This window comes from Notechis scutatus, chromosome 5 (assembly GCF_049901735.1).
Source record: "Notechis scutatus isolate UNSWTSFEM ecotype Mainland chromosome 5, rNotScu1.2, whole genome shotgun sequence".
NCBI classification, from domain to species: domain Eukaryota; kingdom Metazoa; phylum Chordata; class Lepidosauria; order Squamata; family Elapidae; genus Notechis; species Notechis scutatus.
This window is the reverse complement of record NC_142013.1, coordinates 73,664,950-73,685,513: the sequence shown is the minus strand read 5'-3', so window position 1 is coordinate 73,685,513 and position 20,564 is coordinate 73,664,950. Positions and strand designations below refer to the sequence as shown.

Genomic DNA, 20,564 nt, shown 5'->3' with positions numbered 1-20,564 from the left:
TTGGCAGAAGTATTCAATCCTTCACTCAGTACTTTGTTGAAGCATCTTTGGCAGCAATTACAGACTCTGGTCTTTTTCGGAATAACGTGACAAGCTTTGCACGCCTGGGTTGTTTTTTACCATTCTTCCTTGCAAATCCTCTCAAGCTCAGTCAGGTTGGATGGTGACTCAGTAGACAGCCATTTTCAGGTCCCTCCAGAGATGTTCAATAGGGTTCAAGTCAGGACTCTGGCTGGGTCACCCTAGGAAATTCACAGAAGTGTCCCTAAGCCACTCTTGTATTGTCTGGTTGAAAAGTGAACCTTCAGCTCAGACTGAGGTCCTGGGTGCAGTGGAACAGGTTTTCATTGAAGATATCCCTGTACTTTACCATTCAGCTTTCCCTCAATCCTAACCAATCTCCCAGTCCCTGCTGCTAAAAAACACAGGCTGATGCTGTCACTACCATGCTTCACTGTTGGAATGGTACTGGGTAGGTAATGAGCAGTCTCTGGTTTCCTTCAGACATAATGTTTAGAATTGAGACCAAACAGTTCAATCTTGGTTTCATCAGACCAGAAAATCTTGTTCTCACAGTCTGAGAGTCCTTCAGGTGTTTTGTTTTTTTGCAAACTCCAATTGGGCTTTCAAGTGTTTTGCACTGAGGAGAGGCTTCCATCTAACCACTCTTCCATAAAGCCCAGATCGGTGGAGGGCTGCAGTGATAGTTGTCCTTCTGGAACTCTGTCCCATCTCCACACAGGATCGCTGGAGCTCAGTCAGAGTGACCATTATGTTCTTGGTCATTCTTGGTCACCTCTTTTCCTAAGACCCCCAATTGCTCAGTTTGAGTAGGTGACCAGTTCTTGGAAGAGTCCTGCCAAACCTCTTCCACTTGAGAATTATGGAGGCCACTGTTCTCTTAGGAACAGTGCAGCAGTGCAGCAGAAGTTTTACTGTAGCCTTCCCCAGATCTATGCCTTGCAATAATCCTGTCTCTGAGCTTTGCAGGCATTTCCTTTGACCTTATGGCTTTTGCTTTGCTATAGTATGCATTTTAAATCATAGTTTTTATTGTTTATCTATATATAAACTACAAAGAGAAATAAAAATGGAAAATTAGGGGGAAAGAAAATGTAAGGTATAAGAGAAAAAAAAAGCTGTTGACCTCCAACTCTTTTTAGCATAATGCAAGATAAAAACACCCCAACTTCAACTTTTTGCTTTTACACATTAGTATATAACTAACCATTTCTATAACAACAAATCTAATTGACAAAACCAAAGTCAAAGTTTAATTCTTTTCACCACAAACATAAAATTCAGAAGTGATATCCAAATGAAAAACATACTTAAATATATTATCCTCTTTGAATAAAATAATTAATATAACCATTTCTGCTTTATCTTCCTTACTGTGGAAATAATATATATTTCTATTTGCATTTAATAATCTTTATAAACTTCACTATTTATAATGCAAGGTTCACTGTATTCAGGGAAAAATACTTTAACATCCTTTTTAAAATGCTAAACTTTTCTTTAAACACATTTCTGAAATCAAAACTTTCTAATACATCTTTTTCTTTTAACTACTTAACATACATACTTTGAAATTTGGTGTTAAATTTACCTAAACTAACCTCATAGAATAATATTTTTTCTTTTGTATACATTCTTTTTAAAAGTCTAAATTTTTATTTAAACTAATACATCATTTTTTTAACTTTCTCTTAACACAAGTACTCTCAAATACATTTTCAATAACATTTTGCATAGTTTAGGAATTACTTATGCATTATATATATATATAAAGTTATATTTTCAAATTTTAGATTAAGATTAAGACTTTATTTCAATTATAAATATCAAACAGATGAAAATCCTAATTGCAGTTAACTTGTTAAGTTTAACTCACTCCTTCCAGCTTGTCTTCATGGAGTAAAATCGTTTTCTTGTCTGGAAAGTTTATCAAGTAGCTTCCCTTTTTGTCAAGGATTTCTCAATTTGTTAATATCCTTAAAGAAAAAGTCCCAAACTTGTCCTTTTAAAAGTTACATATTTCCTCGAAACTCTTATTTCAGTTGTGTTGAGAGATTTATATTAAAACCATCATAATAAGAGTTGGTATTCCAAAATTGCAGTTCACTTCTCTGCATTTTCAGCTACTTGTGAAGATGCCTGGATAGTTTGATAACTTTCTACACATTTGTATCTCCAAAGTAGTTTGAGAAGTTTTTTTTAATCATCCCTGGAGCACAGCTGATCCAAACTGAGGAATTTTATTTACAAAATTTTCCAATACATCTCTAATAATTTGCTCCTCCTTCTTTTATCAAAGAGTTGCTTTTTTATAAGTCACTTAGAAATTGCTAGCCGTTCAGGAATAATAAAAATCAGAAAGTTTTAGCCACCCACAACAAAGCAGACCAAATTACTACAAATAATACAAATAATAAACTAAAGCCACAACTTTTTGTCTTTATGTTTCCCCATCAGCTTTTTTTTTTTGCTCCGCACTTCCTTATTTTGGCTTGCCTTCACAGCCTTCTTCCTTGTTGTTCAACACTGAAGAAACCCCCAAAATGGCACAGAACTTCAAAAAGGAGTGACTAAAAAGAGCCTCTTTTAACTTAGTAAAGATTAATAGTCCTTAAAGGTGCTTAAGAAATGAAAAGCACTGTCAATTTGAAAAGTAAATTTGCAAGTGGCTGCTTCTCCCATGACAATCACATTGCAGCCCCTCTCCCCAGCTTTCAGCACGCAGTTGCTTCAAAGCTCCTGAAGTTACTTGCAGACCTCAGCTGTATCGGAGGATCTTGAGGGATAAGACTTTTCCTAACTTAGGAGAATCATATAAATTGAAGGAATGCTAGTTCCTTCCGTTAGTAGATGAAGAGCTACAGCCCTGGGAAAAACCCTTCAGGGAACCCTCCCTGGATATGTGTTCACTTGGCCATCTTCATCGGAAATGTGCTACAGCATGCATTGTCAACTGTGAGGCCTTCTATAGAGAGGTGAGTGCCTTTCCAAATCATGTCCAATCAATTTAATTTACCACAGATGGACTCCAGTCAAGGTGTAGAAACATGTCAGCAACCATCGAGAGGAACAAGAGGCACCTGAGCTCAATTTCAAGTGTTGCAAAGCGTCTGAATACTTATGCCAATTTGATATTTCCTTTTTTTCTTTTTAATAAATTTATAGACATTTCTAAAATTCTGTTTTCATTTTGTCACAATGGGGTACTGAATGAAGATTAATGAGGAAAAAAAATGAATTTCAACAACTGTAGACTCAGGCTGCAGCATAACAAAATTGACAAAACTGAAGGGGGTCTGAATACTTTCTGAATGTACAGTACCTCTGCTAATGGTAAAATACTCACCAAAGAGAGACAACTTGATAGAGAAACTGTTAGATATGAAATTCTGATAGAAAGATAGGTTGGATGGTGTACTGAAGGCAATTAATGTTTGTTGAAAAGCAAAAAAAAAAAGCTTTGTATAAGAGAATCCTTTTGCCTACTTTGTTATTGACAGTTTGTTTCTTGACAATTGAGTGTCAAGAAAGATAGGGCCAATTGAATTCAATGGGGATAGGTTACTTCAGCCTGTATGATAAACAAGTAAAGATAATACTAATTTAATAATTTATAAAGCTGTATGCCAACTCACTCTCAATGATTCTGGTTGATTCACAACAATCAGAGAAATTACAATAAAACATAAAACTAAAGAAAAAAGATGCTGAAATGAAAAATCTCATTTTCCCATGCCAAGTGAAGATCAAGTCATAATTTATTTTTATTAAAAAAAAATTGAACCAAAGAAAGGATATACTGAGAAAGTTGGATATTCTCAAAACCAGAGAGGATAAAAGTTTAAAAGGTTAAAAGTCACATTGATGTGGTGGGAGTAAGGATAGTTTCAAGGGTAGAAAAGTACAAATACATACAATGAATCAATTAGAAGCTAGTGTTAGCAATTGTACCTTTCCTTGTTCTTATATACCTTTAATTTTTTTAACTTACTATTCCTCATTCTTTTTAAGCAGTTTGCTTAAGAGTGCTTAGAAAAGAGTGCTTAAAAAGGAGCATTATGACTTATATGGATTCCTGATATGGGATAATGCCAGACCATAAGAGATCAAATTATCACATATAGTTTGTATAAAAACACCCAGCAATTGGCTAGGCTACCATTTTTGGAGAAGAAAGTTAAAGAACTACTGTTTGTAATCCCATTTATCTCTTGATGTCTTTTAAATATGAATTTACTAAATTTCATGTTTATAGGGCATAATTTTTATTACAATAGACAAGATACTAAGAAAAGAGAAAGAACCTTAGTAAAATATTAGCAGTGAGAGTTATACAAGAAATACAATATTGAGTCCAATAAAAATATGATTCCAGATTGATTAAATAATTTTTTAAAATTTTTACTCTAAACTCTATAGTTACAATTATTAGAAATATAGCACTAGAAATAGCACTTAAGCTTATATATTGCCCCATAGTGCTTTACAGAACTGTCTGGGCAGTTCACAATTTCAGTGTTATTTGCATATTGCCCCCAACAATCTTAAGTCCTCATTTTACCAACTTCAGAAGGATGGAAGGCTGAGTCAACCTTATAGATTTTATAAGGATAGATCATTTTTCCCCAAAAGTCAATCTGACACACATTACAGGAAATGATTAATCTTAATTTAATTTTTTTCTTCAATAAATTCACACTGCAACTAACTCTAGATAATGGAAAATATTCCTAGCCCTGACAGATTTCTTCAACACTTTTATGGAATATGTTTTGTTCATAAAAGCGGGATACAAATAAATAAAATAATAATAATAATCATATCTTGCCTCATCTTCTCTGCCAAATAAAAATGCCATTTGCATTTTATAGCTTACATATATTTATGTTAGGTTGAATATAGGGGATATATTTAATGAAATATCAACATTGCAACTTTTTCAATTAAATAATATATTTTTTCCAGATTACAAATAAAAGCAAGGAGTCCATATGGGAATTCATCAAAAGTTTATTGGATGCTTGGTCAGGATGGGTTGTTATGTTACTTATAGGATTGCTGGCAGGTAATTTCAAACAAATGTTAACTCATGTTTACTTATTAAAGGTTGTGCGCTGTAGAGACAGTTGTTTATTCTGGGTATACAAGAATTTTTGGGTTAATTGATAATAGTTTGCAAAACCTTATGTTTATTTATTAAATTTATATAGCTGCCCATTACATGAGAAGTTACTTTAGAAAGCGTATAATATCTCTTATAAAGATAAGAGGTAAGTGCTTAGCATATTTTTTACTTACTACAATATCTCTTATCAAGACAAGAGATATTGTAGTAAGTAAAAAATATACTAGGCAGTTATTTTAGATTGTATTGTGGTTTATTATATATATTTTGGTTTGGTATAAATAAACAACAAATGTTCTTCTAGTGTTTAGCTGAAATATGTAATTAGAGCCATGTATAGTTCATGAAGCAATATGACATTTATTCAGGCAAACTCTTATAAAGCAGTCACTAAAAATGCTATTTCAGTTTTTCTTGCTATGAGAAACCACTTGATGTCACTGTTGGTTGTACTATGTTATTTTAAAAACTGCAAACTATTTGGAATGGAAAGACAAAAATATTACAATTTCAAAATGGAAGGTATAAAAATTATATGTATTTCTAATACAATATAAGCCAATTATAAATATTTAATGCTACAAGTTGATGATGTTTTTACCATAACTATATAAAAATAAATATAAAAAATGTTTTTGATGGCCTAGTGGTGAAGATGCTCACTTTCCACTTGGAAGATTGAGAGTTCAATCCCAGGCAGTGGCAGATATTTCTCTCCAAGAGTGCAAAGAAAACATATCTGCTGCGAACACCACATGGCATCAGGAAGGGAATCCGGCCAGTAACTCTCAGCTCCATCCAGTCACCCCAACTCTATTCCATATTAAAGGATTACAGGGTTGTAAAAAGAAAGTTTTTATTTATGGTATTTGTTATTGAATCAGTGTCTGCTTTTAGGTCGGTATATTGAAAATAACAATCATGCACACTTCCTATTTGTTCAACAAGTGGTCTTAACCTACTATGAACTTTGGTGAATAATCCCAAACCCAAGTTTTGACCTTATCAGTTTCAGCTGCTCATGGAATAATCCAGATAAGAATATATTTTCTTGCTTTAAAAGCTTATTTAGACGAATAATGGTGTGTGTTGTTTAGAAGTTCTTAGAAATAAGTCAAGAAAAGCAATCTATATTTTAAGAGAAACACTATATTGCATAAAAAAGGTTATAGAAATATACAAGGAAACAATTCTCATCTTTTGTTTGGCAGATTTCATTCACTCACTCACTGTTGTAGGTGCTAACCAATATGTGTAATAAATGCTCTTGAAGGCACCCTATGGCTATGAGATGGACAGCTCTCCTAACTTCTTGTTTTGGTAACTGCGAGGTGACTTAATACGGAGTTACAGATGTGTCCAACTCATATTCAAGAGGCACTTCTACAAGAGCATGTGCAAACTCATTTCTTAGCGTCTATCGTTTGGGTCCTTCTTTAACATCTATTTCTCTTCCTGTTAGGCACATTGGCTGGAGTGATAGATTTAGCAGTGGACTGGATGACTGATTTGAAAGAAGGAGTCTGTTTAGAAGCCTTTTGGTATAGTCATGAGCAGTGTTGCTGGACATCCAATGAAACTACTTTTGAAGACCGGGACAAATGTCCTCAGTGGCAAAAGTGGTCTGAACTTTTAGTTAATGAATCTGAGGTATGGTTATAATTTTGCTGTAAATTACACACTAATTATTTAAGGTTTTAACTCTGTCTCTCTGTCTCTGTCTATATCTGTCATCTATCTATCTATCTATCTATCTATCTATCTATCTATCTATCTATCTATCTATCTATCTATCTATCACCTATCTCTATATTTCTCTATGTACGTTCATTTTATGTCTGTTTTTTAATCTTATAGTAGTTTGTTCAAATAGTTGCCTCAGTGTTAAGTAATGATGGTTTGTAAGGGGATTGCATGCATATCTACATAAATTTAGTTTACCATTATGTCATCACTGTCTCAGCATAGCAGTAAGTCCAAAATATTGCTTATATGCTTTTTGGGATGAAATCTTAATTTATATATGACAAACTGAGACAAATGTTCTTTGGCTGCCTCCCTATATATTTATTTATCAAGGAAAGAATATGTGTTGAAACTGTTCTTCAGTCACTCTGTTATGGACTGTAATTTTCAAACAAAGTTCAGCCTGCGAAGGAATAAAACTTATTGTCATAGCTGTCTCTTATTTAAAAATATGCAATGACAGCTGTAGCAATAAGAATCAAAGCATCAGAATAGATGCCCTTCATTTCAGATCTGCCTGGCTCAACTTGGGAGGCCTCATAGGAATCCTGCCATAAAAAGAAGAAGGGGGGGGAGGATGAAAGAGGGAAAGATGAAAGGGCAATAAAGCTTTTTGTGTATGTGATAGGAAATCGGGAGAAGGGAGCGATAGGTTAGAAGGACCAGAGCAGCCGGAACCTGTTTGTACCAGCATCCCACAGCCAGGCACCCTGAGACATGTACGAATTACCCTCAAACATCTCAGAATTCTCAAACATCTTGGCGAGCTCCAGTTGGCTGAAAACGGACTGGTCACAGGAAGAGGAATGGGATGGGTGCAGCCTACATTTTATTTTTGTATTCAGCAAGCACGGTAGTTTCAGAGCTCGCTTGACTTTACTGCAACTAAAAGAACCATTTGCTTTAACCAAATGGAGTTAAAGGCTTTTCTTTCCTAAGCGATCGGATTGGGACAGGTCTAACAATTCATCTATGTCAGGGGTGTCAAACTCACGGCCCACAGGCTGGATGCATCATGTGCTGGCCCCACCCTCACCCGATTTAATGAAGGGGGGGGAAGTCCTGATAGGTCATGTGACACCACCGTGACTATGCGAGTTTGACACCCCTGATCTATGTCTTAAGCTTGAATAAGTAAAGCCAGATGTCAAAATTATCAGAAGAATCTCCAGTCATTCATCATTCTATGCAATAGGTGAGAGTATAAGTGGGAAACATACATTTGTTACAATAACAATTTTTTATTATTGTCCCCCAAAAATTCAATTTTTAATGCCTATGTGAAATGCCATTTTTTCACTGCCCCCAAAGCATCTCATTAAAGCTGCAAAAAGCGTTATACATATTGAGCAATGGATTGTATTTATTTAAAATAGTTCCCCATTCTACTATTTTACAGGCTTAATTCTTTTTCATCCACTTTTTGCATAGACTGTAACTTTTGCTAACTTACAAAAGGAAACAAAACTGATTTGAAATGAAGGAGCCTTAATGGGAAATATTGCAGTTTTCAGTCCCAACTCATTTAAAATTGATTTAATTTGCCCTGCCCTCTTCATTTATGGCTACAGGACCTCTGCAATAATTTAGGCCTTAGTGATCAATATTTTTTGTAATGCATTATGTTTCCTTCTATGTTTTTGAAAAAATATTTGCAATTTTCATAAATTGCCTTATTGAGATCCCATATTGGAAGACCTGCAGTCCCAAACTTTTGGTGTTTATTTGGGAGTAAGTCCTCTGACAACATAAAGATTTATTTTCAAATAAACACGACACAATTCATGATCTTTTGAGTCATCCTTCTTCCACATATAATGTAGGCTGATGCTGCTTCCCTTCCTCTCACAACCTCCTAGTGAAGCCCCCTCAGCTGACCCATGGATTTGCCTGCCACTTTACTGGCCGGAGAGAGGGGGATAAAGAGACCTGAGGACCGCAAGGAAAACTGCATGCCTACTCCGCATTCCAGCATGCCCCTACAGATCCCTTTCTCCAGTGGGCTTACCCAGCCAGCTCTATCCAGCTATCCTTTTCTTGCCAATAGGCATACAAATCGTTTCCTAATCATTCCCTCACTGCCCACTATTGCTAAGAGATTTCAATTTTTGGTTTCCATTCCAAAGAAGTCAATTATCACTTACCCATCAGACCTTGCTGACAGCTGATTTGGTGCAGTGGTCAGAATAAGGCAGGAAAGAAAATGGGGATATGCCCCTCCCATCTTCCCTTTGATCATTTATTTCAATTAGGTGGGAGTAATGGTTCCTGGATTTTGGATGCATTATTTAAGTTAGCCCACTTGAAATATCTTGGTCAGAGGTGTCAGACTGGCGGCCCACGGGAGAGCTGTATCATGTGCAGGCCACGCCCACCCCAGCTCCACAAAGGCAAAAAACATCATGATATGTCACAATACGTCACATGATGCAATCAACATGTCCAAAACTTGTTTCTCTATGATGCTCCTTCTAGCCTAATTGACAAGACAAGATTACAAATGGACAAAAGAGACAGGAGAGTTTTACTAATATTTAGATGCATCAGACTGCAGACGTCAAGGAAAATATTTGTGTGGTTGAATAAGCCAAATATGAAAAATATACTGTACAAATCTTATAACATAGTTGATGAAGAGATTGTGCTTCATATTTTCTCACTCTCCCATACAGCCACCATAAATGTGCCCCCCTTTTTGGACTGTCCTAACAGTGATCTGTTCTTGTTTCTTTTTTCTTTTTTAGGGTGCCAGTGCTTACATTCTAAATTACTTCCTATATATCTTATGGGCATTGTTGTTTGTTTTCCTGGCTGTCTCCCTTGTGAGGGTGTTTGCTCCTTATGCCTGTGGATCTGGAATTCCAGAGGTAATGTCTCCTTACTTGATTGGTATAACTTTGACATTGGGAGTGAGAGGGGAGGGAATAATTTTCTACAATGCAACATTTCAGGCAGGCTCAGTCTGCACTCCTTGCTAATGGAGATGAAAGTAGGTAAAGGAAAGGAAATGGTTGACTTTAAAACTGGCCACTTGGTTCGAGTTTTTCAGCACGGAATATTCACCTATCTTGAAAAAGCAAAATGATTCCTGACCTGCCTAGATTTCCTAGTGGTTTCACAAAAATCTGATCAACCAACTTTTGTTCTTCTTTCTCTTTTAGATAAAGACCATCTTAAGTGGCTTCATTATTCGAGGATACCTAGGCAAGTGGACGCTCTTAATCAAAACTGTAACTTTAGTTCTGGTGGTATCCTCAGGACTCAGTCTTGGCAAAGAAGGGCCTCTCGTGCATGTAGCCTGCTGCTGTGGCAATTGCTTTAGCAGCCTCTTCTCCAAGTATAGCAAGAATGAAGGAAAAAGGAGAGAGGTATTGGTAGTTTCACCATTTCCTTCGTTCACCTAATATTCTGTGAATATTTTCCACAGACTACTAACATGTGGATTCATGTTTCCATGTTAGGTGCTGTCAGCTGCAGCTGCTGCTGGTGTCTCTGTTGCCTTTGGCGCACCCATTGGGGGGGTCCTTTTTAGTTTAGAAGAGGTAAGAAGTATTTTTAATGTCATAAGCTGAGCAAATGCTTTGTATGGCATAGTTTATTGGTAGCTGTTCCTGTATTGTTTTGCTTTAGACAGTGGGTGGCAGTCAGCGCTCAAGGGACAGAAATCATTAGAGAAAGAATGGAAATAGGTAGCTGAGCTGAGCTGGTGACTAGAAGCTGGAATTCAATATAATGCAAACACAAGCAATGGAACATAATCCAGCAGGTATCTAAGAAAAATTCCATGGATGAAAATCCTAAAGGGGAAAACAACTCAAGAAGCATAGGAAACTCTGAAAAATATTATCATAAAAGTCCAATCCAACACAATACCACTGGAAAAAAAACAAGAAATCCAAGAAGAAACCAGCATGGTTGCCCAAAGATCTCTCTGATAAACTGAAAAACAAAAAGAACAAATACAAAAAATAGAAAGACAGACACATAACTATCAGCAGATAGCCCAAATCTGCAAAGATGAAGTCAGGAAAGCAAAGCCTCAGAATGAACAAAGACTTGCAACAAAAGTCAAAGATAATTTTTTAAAAAGTTTCTTTCAACATACAAATAACAAGAAAAAAGTCAAGGAAACAGTAGGCCCACTTAAGAGAGAAGATGGCAGGGAAGTCACAGGCAGCAGAGAGAAAGCAGAACTGTTTAACTCATTCTTTGCCTAAGTCTTGAAGCAAAAAGAAATTATAGACCAACCTACTAAAAACCTAATTTTTAAAGCCAGACTAGAAATAAAAATTAAAATAAGCAAGAAAGTGGTTAGGGAACACCTGTCTGATTTTGATGAACATAAATCACTGGGACCTGAAGGATTACATCCCAGAGTTCTGAAGGAACTGGAAGATGTTATCTCAAAAGCATTGTACCATATCTTTCAAAACTCCTGAAACAAATGGGAATTACCCGAGGATTGGAAAACAGCTGATGTGGTTCCCATCTTCAAAAAAAGGGGGAAAAACAGATCCAGGAAACCGCAGGCCAATCCATCTAACATCAATACCTGGGAAGATATTGGAAAAAATAATTTAAAAAAAATCAGATCTGCGAACATCTAGAAACAAATAAAGCTATAACTAGTAGCCTGCATGGATTTGTTAGGGTTAGATCAATCTTATTTCATTCTTTGACAAAGTGACTAAATTAGTAGACCAGCGAAATGCTGTGAACATAATATACTTAGACTTTAGGAAGGCATTTGATAAAGCAGACCACAACCTTCTTGGTAAACTAGGAAAATGTGGAATAGACAACATCATCACCAGATGAATTTGACAGCCGTGCTCAATGAGTAGTCCTTAATGATACTACATCTACATAGAGGGGTGTAAACAGTGGCATACTACAAGGCTCCGTCTTAGGCCCAGTACTCTTTAATATATTCATAAATGACTTAAATGAGGAAATAGAAGGGGAACTCATCAAATTTGCAGATGACACTAAGCTAGCAGGAATAGCCAACACCCCAGAAGACAGGCTCAGGATCCAAAAAGATCTTGACAGACTTGAATAATGGGCCCTATCCAACAATATGAAATTTAACATGTGGAGAAATGCAAGGTTTTACACCTGGGCAGGAAAAACCAAAGTTACAAGTACAGATTAGGTGAAATCTGGCTCAAAAACAGTAAAACTGTGAGAGGGACCTTGGAGTTCTAGTGGACAATCACTTAAGCATGAATCAGCAATGCACGGCAGCAGCCCAGAAAGCTAATGCAATCCTTGGTTGTAATAAACAGAGGTATAAAATCAACATCACATGAAGTATTAGTACTGCTTTATAAACCCTTAGTAAGGCCACACCTGGAATATTACATCCACTTTTGGTTACCACATAACAAAAAAGAAGTTGAGACTTTGGAAAAGGTGCAAAGAAGCACAACTAAGATGATTAAAAGGCCTGGAGAGTAAAACACATGAAGAATGGTTACAGGCATTGAGTAAGCCAGGCTAGCTGGCGGTGGGGGGACATGATAGCAGTATTCCAGTATTTGAGAGGCTGCCACAAAAAAGAGGGGGTCAATTTATTTTCCAAAGCATCAGATAGTAGGGCAAGAAACAATGGATGGAAACTAATCAAGGAGAGAAGCTACCTGGAATTAAGGAGAAACTTCCTAATAATGAGGACAATTAACCAGTGGAACAGCTTGCCTTCAGAAGTTGTGAGTGCTTCATCACTGGATATTTTTTAGAAGAGACTGGACAATCACTTGTCTGAAGTGATATAGGGCAGGGGTGTCAAACTCAAGGCCCACAGGCCAGATTTGGCCCATGGGGTGCTTCAATCTGAACCGCTGGGTCGCCCTGGAAATATCAAAGGACCCACCTGTGGTGCCTCTGCCAGCCAAAATGGGCCACACGGAGGCCTCATGAGGCCCATTTTTGGCCTCCCCAGCCTCCAGCAGCACTCTGCCAGCCAAAACCAGGCTGCCCATGGGCCCCTGTGCCCCATTTTGGCTGGCAAAGTGCTGCAGGAGGTCATCCAAGCTGAAAATAGGGTGCGGGGTGCCATGTGTGGTCACTCTGTGCCCCATTTTAGCCAGCAGGATGCATCCATCATGTCTCCTCCCTCCCCACTCCCCCCGGCTGGTCCGTGAAGGAGAACTGCAATGCTAATCCAGTTTGATACCCCTAATTTTCTGCTTGAGCAGGGGGCTGGACTGCTTGATCCTGATTGTATCTTGATACTGCTGCTGTTATGCTTGCAAGGCCTTATATCAGTTGAAAACATTCCTAAAAGTAAGATTATCCAAAACAGTTTTTTTGTTTTATCTTCAATTGTATTTTAGTAACTACAATGGGTCCAGCAACTCAGTTATTAAGTGAAGCCGTCACTAAGTGAACCATGACTGTGCTTACTTCAGCTTTCCTTTGCTTTGATCTGTGAAAATCATAAATGCAAGGAGTTGCTTTTTCATCACCATTTTATTTGTGAATTGTTGCTGAACAAGGCAGTAGCTAAATGAGGACTATTATATTGTAACATTTTTTTTATTTCTCTGAGTCTCTTCTTGGCAGGAAGATATATTATTAATCCAGATGCTTCGTTGCTGTTGATCGGCCTGGAGGATTAAGTCATTTACATAGTTATATAAAGAACAAAATGAAATGCCTTAAAATGCATGGAAAACATCCAGTCTTGGTATCATAGAAACCAGTAACATAGCAACAGTGTTGTTAAGGAAGAATAACTTACCACATATACATCCTTTTTAGAAGATAATACCAAAAGATCATATTATAAATTGGTGAGGATGGTATGAACTACTGTACTGCTAGGTAGAAGTGGCTTTACAATAGATATTTAGGCAACAATTTGTCATATACCTCATTTAATATTCAGTTATTTTATTAAATGTGATAGAAGTGAACTTCTCATTTGATTCTTTAAAATAACTAGCAAATGTGAAGGCAATTTTCTTTTGCAATCCATGAACCATAGGGTAAGATTACCTTCCTATGAAAAGTACATATCAATTTCACAGTTGTATCAAATTAATTTTTATGTGGCTACTAGTAAAAACTGGGAAACATAAACGATTATATAACATTATATGATGAAATATAAGTACTGTATTTTTCGGACTATAAGACACTTCGAAGTATAAGACACACTAGCTTTTGGGGAGGAAAACAAGAAAAAAATCTGCCTCTGCCTCCTTGCAGCAAACAGCAAATAGCCTGGTCGGCTTTACCACAGCCTGATTAGCACAAGCAGCTGATCGTCAGTTGGATCTGCCTCGCGAGGATCAGCTGTTTCAGACTGCAGGGATTGCCAGCGCCTATGGCCACCTCTGCGTGCCCCATTTTTGGCCCCTCTATCCCATTTTCAGCCTCCACGTGCCCCGTTTTTGGCCCATTCTTTTTTTTAAAAAGAGTTTTTATTTTTTTAAAGACAAACATACACATACAAAACATAAAAACATAAAACCATCTTCCATTTTATATATATACAGTGTGTCAGTTGGTTGCAAATCTTTTGTGCTATTCTTTTATAGTCATTTACTCACAGTTTATATCAGTTTTCACATTGTCAAACTAACATATATTTATCAGTTATTAATCATACATGACTAAACTATTCCATCATTTTATACGAGATATTCCAAATTTTATCTTAAAATTTATGTTATGCTTTCAACCAATGGTTATATATGTCTATATCTTATATCAATCTATTACATTTCTATCACAAAATTATCTAGTCTATTATATTACCATGTCTTTTTGTCCAACCATTGATAAAACAAATCCCATATCATATAAAATTGTTTATCTTCTTGTTCTCTAATTTCAAATGTCAATTTACTCATTTCAGCACAGTCCATAATTTTCTTAATAACTTCCTCCTGCATAGGTATTTTATCATTTTTTCCAATTCTTAGCAAATACAATCCTAGCTTCTGTTTATACATTTACAATCAAATATTTCAGCTCTGTTGTATATTTCCAGTATAATTCCCAATAAAAAGATCTCTGGTTTAAAGTCTGTATGTTGTTTTATCATTTTTTCCAACCATGTGTGGATTTTAGTCCAATATTTCTTTGCGTCTGAGCATGTCCACCACATATGGTAATATGAACCAGGTATCTGATGACATTTCCAACATTTATCTGATTTATTCTTAAACATTCTCACAAGTCTTGTCAGGGGTAGATGCCACCTGTAAAACATCTTTTCAAGTTTTCTTTATATGCAGTTGACATTGTCATTTTATAATTTTGAGACCACAATTTTTGCCATTTTTCTAAATCAATCCTGTATCCAATTTTTTCCCCCCAAGCAATCATCATTTCTTTAACTTGTTCCTCCTCCAATTTAAATTCTAGTAAGTGTCCATGAAGTTTTTAAATTACCTTTTCATCAGTACCCATCAAAATCATATCTAAATCAGTCAACTTATCATAAATACTTTCTGCTTTAACATCTTTGTCAAATCTAGATTGTATTTGCAAATATGAAAACCAATTCATTTTTACACCTTGTTCTTCCAATGCTTGCATAGATTTAAGTTCACCCTTTTCATTCAATATCTCACCATGTCTAACTGTTTGTTCCTTTTTATATATTATTGGATAAGAGAAAGCTTCAATAGTAGATATTCATAGTGGAATTTTTAAATAATATTGTCTTTTTATCTTTTCCCAATTCAAAAACAATGCCTCTCGTATGTAGTGTCTTCTAAAAGACCCCTGTGTTTTAGTTCCCTTGTACCAAAGAAAGTCATACCCTTCTAAGGTCAATAGTCTATTGTTCCTTAATGTTATCCATTCCTTTGCCCACATCAATTTTTTTTGCCTGGTAGTACAATTCCCAATTAGGCAAGGCAAACCTCCTCTTATTCTTGCATCTTGTAACAGTTTTAATTTTATTCTTGCTTTTTTGCCCTGCCAAATATATTTCAGCACAATTCTATTTAAATCTTCAAAAAACTCCTTCCCTAGTCGGATTGGAATTGTCTGGAATAAATATAGAATTCTAGGAAATACATTCATCTTAATTGTAGATATTCTCCCAATCAATGATAATTGCAAGTTTCCCCATTTTGTCAAATCTGTCGCAATCTGCTGCTGGAGTTTAAGATAATTATCTTCCTTCAGTGTGCTGCATCTTGGTGTGATATATATCCCTAAATACTTAACCTTGTTTGTGACCTGTATTTCTAAAACTTCTTCCAACTCTTTCTTTCGTCTTACTAACATATTCTTTGTTAATATCTTTGTTTTATCTTTGTTTATTTTCAAACCTGCTACTTTTTCATATTCTTCTATTTTTCTATTAATCTAGAAAATGTTTCCAATGGGTCTTCTAATATAAATACCAGGTCATCTGCAAAAGCTTGCAATTTATACTCTTCCTTTTTAATTTTCATTCCTTTTATTTCTTTGTCTTCTCTAATATTTCTATTCAACACTTCCAAAGTTAACACAAACAGCAGGGGCGACAGTGGACAAAAATTAGGGAAATTATTAGGGAAATTATTCACATCGCTGGCACAATAAAAAAAAGAGGTGTGATTTTATATATTAAAGATACAATTTTGGCAGAATTAATTTACACAGATGACGATGGAAGGATTTTGATGGTGGAAATAACGGACAATAATGTTAAAACACTTTTAATTGTAATTTATGCTCCGAATTATAACCAAGAAGAATTTTACAGGAAATTACATATGAAAATAATTGAATTGGACTATGTTAATGTTTGTATGATGGGAGATCTTAATGGAATAGTTAATGATCGGTTGGATTACAAAACACAGAAATCAACAATGAAAGCTAGAAAGATATTACCAAAATCTTTCTTTAGAATAACAGAAGAATTCAACTTAAAAGATGCATAGAGAGAGAGAAATGTGGAGAGTAAGCAATACACTTTTTATTCAAACAGACATGTTTCATTGTCCAGAATAGACATGATATGGATGTCAGCAGAATTACTGGCCAACATATGAGAGACTGAAATAGAAACAAGCACCTGGGCAGACCATAATCCAGTGAAAGTTACTTGGAAAGGATATAAGAGGAGATCTAGATGGACCTTAAATAATACGATATTAAAAGAAAAAGACTTCAAACAGAAAATAGAAAAAGAACTTGCTTTCTTTTTAAAAGAAAATAGAAAAGAGGATACATCTCTACAGAACCTCTGGGACACAATGAAGGCCTACGCAAGAGGCTTGATAATCGACTATACAAGGAAAAGAAATATAAAACAGAAAAAGACTTTCAAAATATTGTAGGATGATTATAAAAAATTTGAAAAAGATTTACAGAAGTCCCCGCAAAAAAAGACATTAAAAACAAAATGGATATAATTAAGCATAAAATGGGACTAATGGAAAAAGAGGAACTAGCACAAAAAATTAAAAATGCTAAACAGAATTACTTTGAAGATGCAAATAAACCAGGCAGGTGGCTAGCTTATAACTTGAGAAAGGAGAGAGAGTCAATAAGGATTAGCCAACTAATAAATGAAGAAGGACATGCTTGCTATGGAAATGAGGAAAAGAAAAAAAAATATACAAGATTACTATGGAAAATTGTATTTTCAAGAGAATATTCAAGAAGAAAAAGTTAAGTAATATTTACAGAAAGTGAATTTACCTCAGATATCGAAAGATACTGAAACAATGCTAGAAGGGAATATAACAATGATGGAATTAACAGAAGCCTTAAAAAAACAGAATGTTGGAAAAGCACCAGGTCCAGATGGCTTACCAGCGGAATTTTACAAGACTTTCCAGGAAATATTGAATCTTCACCTATTAGAAGTTATGAATGAAGTTAGGTTAAAGAAAAGAATACCCAAAACATGGACAGAAGCATATATTACACTTATACTGAAGGAGGATACAGACCTGCAGCAAGTTAAAAATTACAGACCTATATCCCTATTAAATTCAGACTATAAAATTTTTGCTTCAATTTTGGCAGAAAGACTAAAAAGTTATTCAAATAATTTTATCCATATTGACCAAAATGGGTTCCTGCCAAAGAGACAAATCAAAGACAATGTGAGAATTATTTTGGATACTCTGGAATACTATGAGGCACATCCTGAGAAGCAAATGGCTTTGATGTTTTTAGACGCACAAAAAGCCTTTGACAATGTGAGTTGGTGATTTATGTTATTGCAATTGGAACAAATGGGCTTTGGTAAAAAATTCATTCAAGCCATTGAAACGATATACTATGAACAAACTGCAAAGGTTATGGTAAATGGAGAACTAACAGAATCTATTGATATAAGAAAAAGGGCCCATTCTGATCCCCACTGCCTGGAACTGGTCAAAAATGGGGCGCGCAGAGGCCAAAAATGGGGCGCGGTGGCCAAAAATGGGGGGCACAGAAGCAGCAATAGGCAATGGCAATCCCTGCAACCTGAAACAGCTGATCATTGGGAGGCAGATCCAATCAACAATCAGCTGCTTGTGCTAATCAGTCTGCGCTGAAGCTGACCAGGCTGTTTGCTATTTGTTGCAAGGAGACAAATTGCTGGGAAGCAGAGGGCGAAGGGTGGAGGCCGAATGGTGGGCAACATTTGCTGTATAAGACGCACAGACATTTTCACCCACTTTTGTGGGGGAAGAGCATCTTATACACCGAAAAATATGATATATGATGAAGCATCTTTCCTATATTCTCTTTTTTCACAATATGGATATTGTGTACCTGTAGAATTCTTTGGTACTTTAATAGCAATGGTTATGGGATCCTAGTATCTCCTGAAAATTTGAAAGTAGCTTATGATTGATTGATTGATTGATTGATGTATTTATTTATTTATTCTATTTCTGTGGTGTGGTTGCATATTTCTAATAATATATGCAAAGGTAGTGCAATCTTTCCACTCTTTTAAACGTCTACAATCCTGTCCTTGGACTGCATCTTTATCAATGCACAATAATATATCACTTCCACAAGTATTTGCAAAGGAAACCCTTTGAAAGAATTGAAGATAATTATTGATAGATTCTATTTTATCCTAGGTGAGTTATTATTTTCCCTTGAAGACTCTCTGGAGATCTTTCTTTGCTGCACTTGTGGCAGCCTTTACCCTGAGATCCATCAACCCATTTGGAAACAGCCGCTTGGTTCTCTTTTATGTGGAATATCACACCCCTTGGTACATGGCTGAACTTTTCCCCTTTATATTGCTTGGAGTTTTTGGAGGATTGTGGGGGACACTTTTTATTCGATGCAACATTGCATGGTGCAGGAGGCGTAAAACTACCAGGCTAGGAAAGTATCCAGTCTTAGAGGTCATCGCAGTCACTGCCATAACTGCTATTATTGCCTATCCCAATCCTTACACCCGAAGGAGCACCAGTGAGCTCATCTCTGAACTTTTCAATGACTGTGGAGCCTTGGAGTCGTCGCAACTCTGTGACTACATAAACGATCCCAACATGACTAGACCCGTGGATGATATTCCCGACAGACCAGCTGGTGCAGGAGTATACATGGCTATGTGGCAGCTAGCTCTAGCTCTGGTTTTTAAAATCATCATTACCATATTCACTTTTGGCATGAAGGTAAGTTGGAAAACCAAGCATAGTTTAACAAACGTTGTAGTCACCTAAGATCTGATACACTGAAACAAATATACCATTATAGCAATGGCACTCATATACTTCTCTATAGTGCTCTCTGGGCAGTTTACAATGTCAGCATATTGTCCCAGTAATCTAGGTCCTAATTTTACTAACCTCGGAAAGATGAAAGGTTCAGTCAACCTCGATTGAACTCCTGGCTCTGGGCAGAGTTAGCCTGCAATACTGCATTTCTAACCACTGTGCCATCAGAGTTCCGTCTTTTACTTATCCAAGTACAACTAAGGGGAAGATTGCACTAAAAATAATATTTTATACCACATTAAATGTTTATATTCAGTTCAGTTTTTAAAGAATTCTTGAATATTTTGATGTATTTATTTATAGTACTCTTGCTTTTTTTCTACACCACCATATGTGATAAAATGTTTCTTCTTTGTTATGGCATTTCTCACATTTCTTGTTGTATAATTTGTCTATTTTGGTAATAATTGACAGAGTTATATACTATCTATAAAGCATTTTGTAGCAATTTCCCCTTAAATTATAATGTGAAGTATCTACCAGTGATGGGGAGAATCATAGCGCTAATTAAAACTATTTTTTCATGCTATGATTCCTTCATATGTTGTCTCTTCTGCTCTTGCTTGATTAATTGTTGTTAAAGGGCAGAATTGATAACAATCTTGGAAAATAGCCAAGGTATTAAGAAATGCAAGGTGATAAGTTTCTGCAGTGAACAAAAACAATGGAGTTCTCTGAAGTAATAAGAAAGAAAAACATTTAATAGGAAGACTTCAGTAGTCACTGAAATAATTTATTAAATTTAAGAAATGTAATATGTTTATATTTAAAGTAAACTTTGAAATCACCTTTACCATATATACTACAGGTAATCCTCAACTTATGCACACAGTTGAGCCCACAATTTATGGTGTTACTTGAGACATTTGTTAAGTGAGTTTTGCTCCATTTTATTATCTTTCTTGCCACAGTTGTTAAGTGAATCATTGCAGTTGTTAAGCAGTGGTAGAATTTAAAAAACTTTTACTACTGGTTCTGTG

General features: G+C 35.8%; 1 protein-coding gene across 1 annotated transcript in view; it reads left to right on the top strand.

Annotated features, from left to right (window-relative positions):
• CLCN4 (Cl-/H+ antiporter 4) overlaps positions 1-20,564 on the top strand; it is a 33,813-nt gene that overhangs the window by 3,611 nt on the left and 9,638 nt on the right. The window contains exons 3-8 of the mRNA XM_026666911.2: positions 4,987-5,086; positions 6,609-6,796; positions 9,637-9,759; positions 10,054-10,260; positions 10,354-10,434; positions 18,937-19,482. Coding sequence (XP_026522696.1) covers positions 4,987-5,086; positions 6,609-6,796; positions 9,637-9,759; positions 10,054-10,260; positions 10,354-10,434; positions 18,937-19,482 — 1,245 coding nt within the window. The remainder of the gene's footprint in view (positions 1-4,986; positions 5,087-6,608; positions 6,797-9,636; positions 9,760-10,053; positions 10,261-10,353; positions 10,435-18,936; positions 19,483-20,564) is intronic.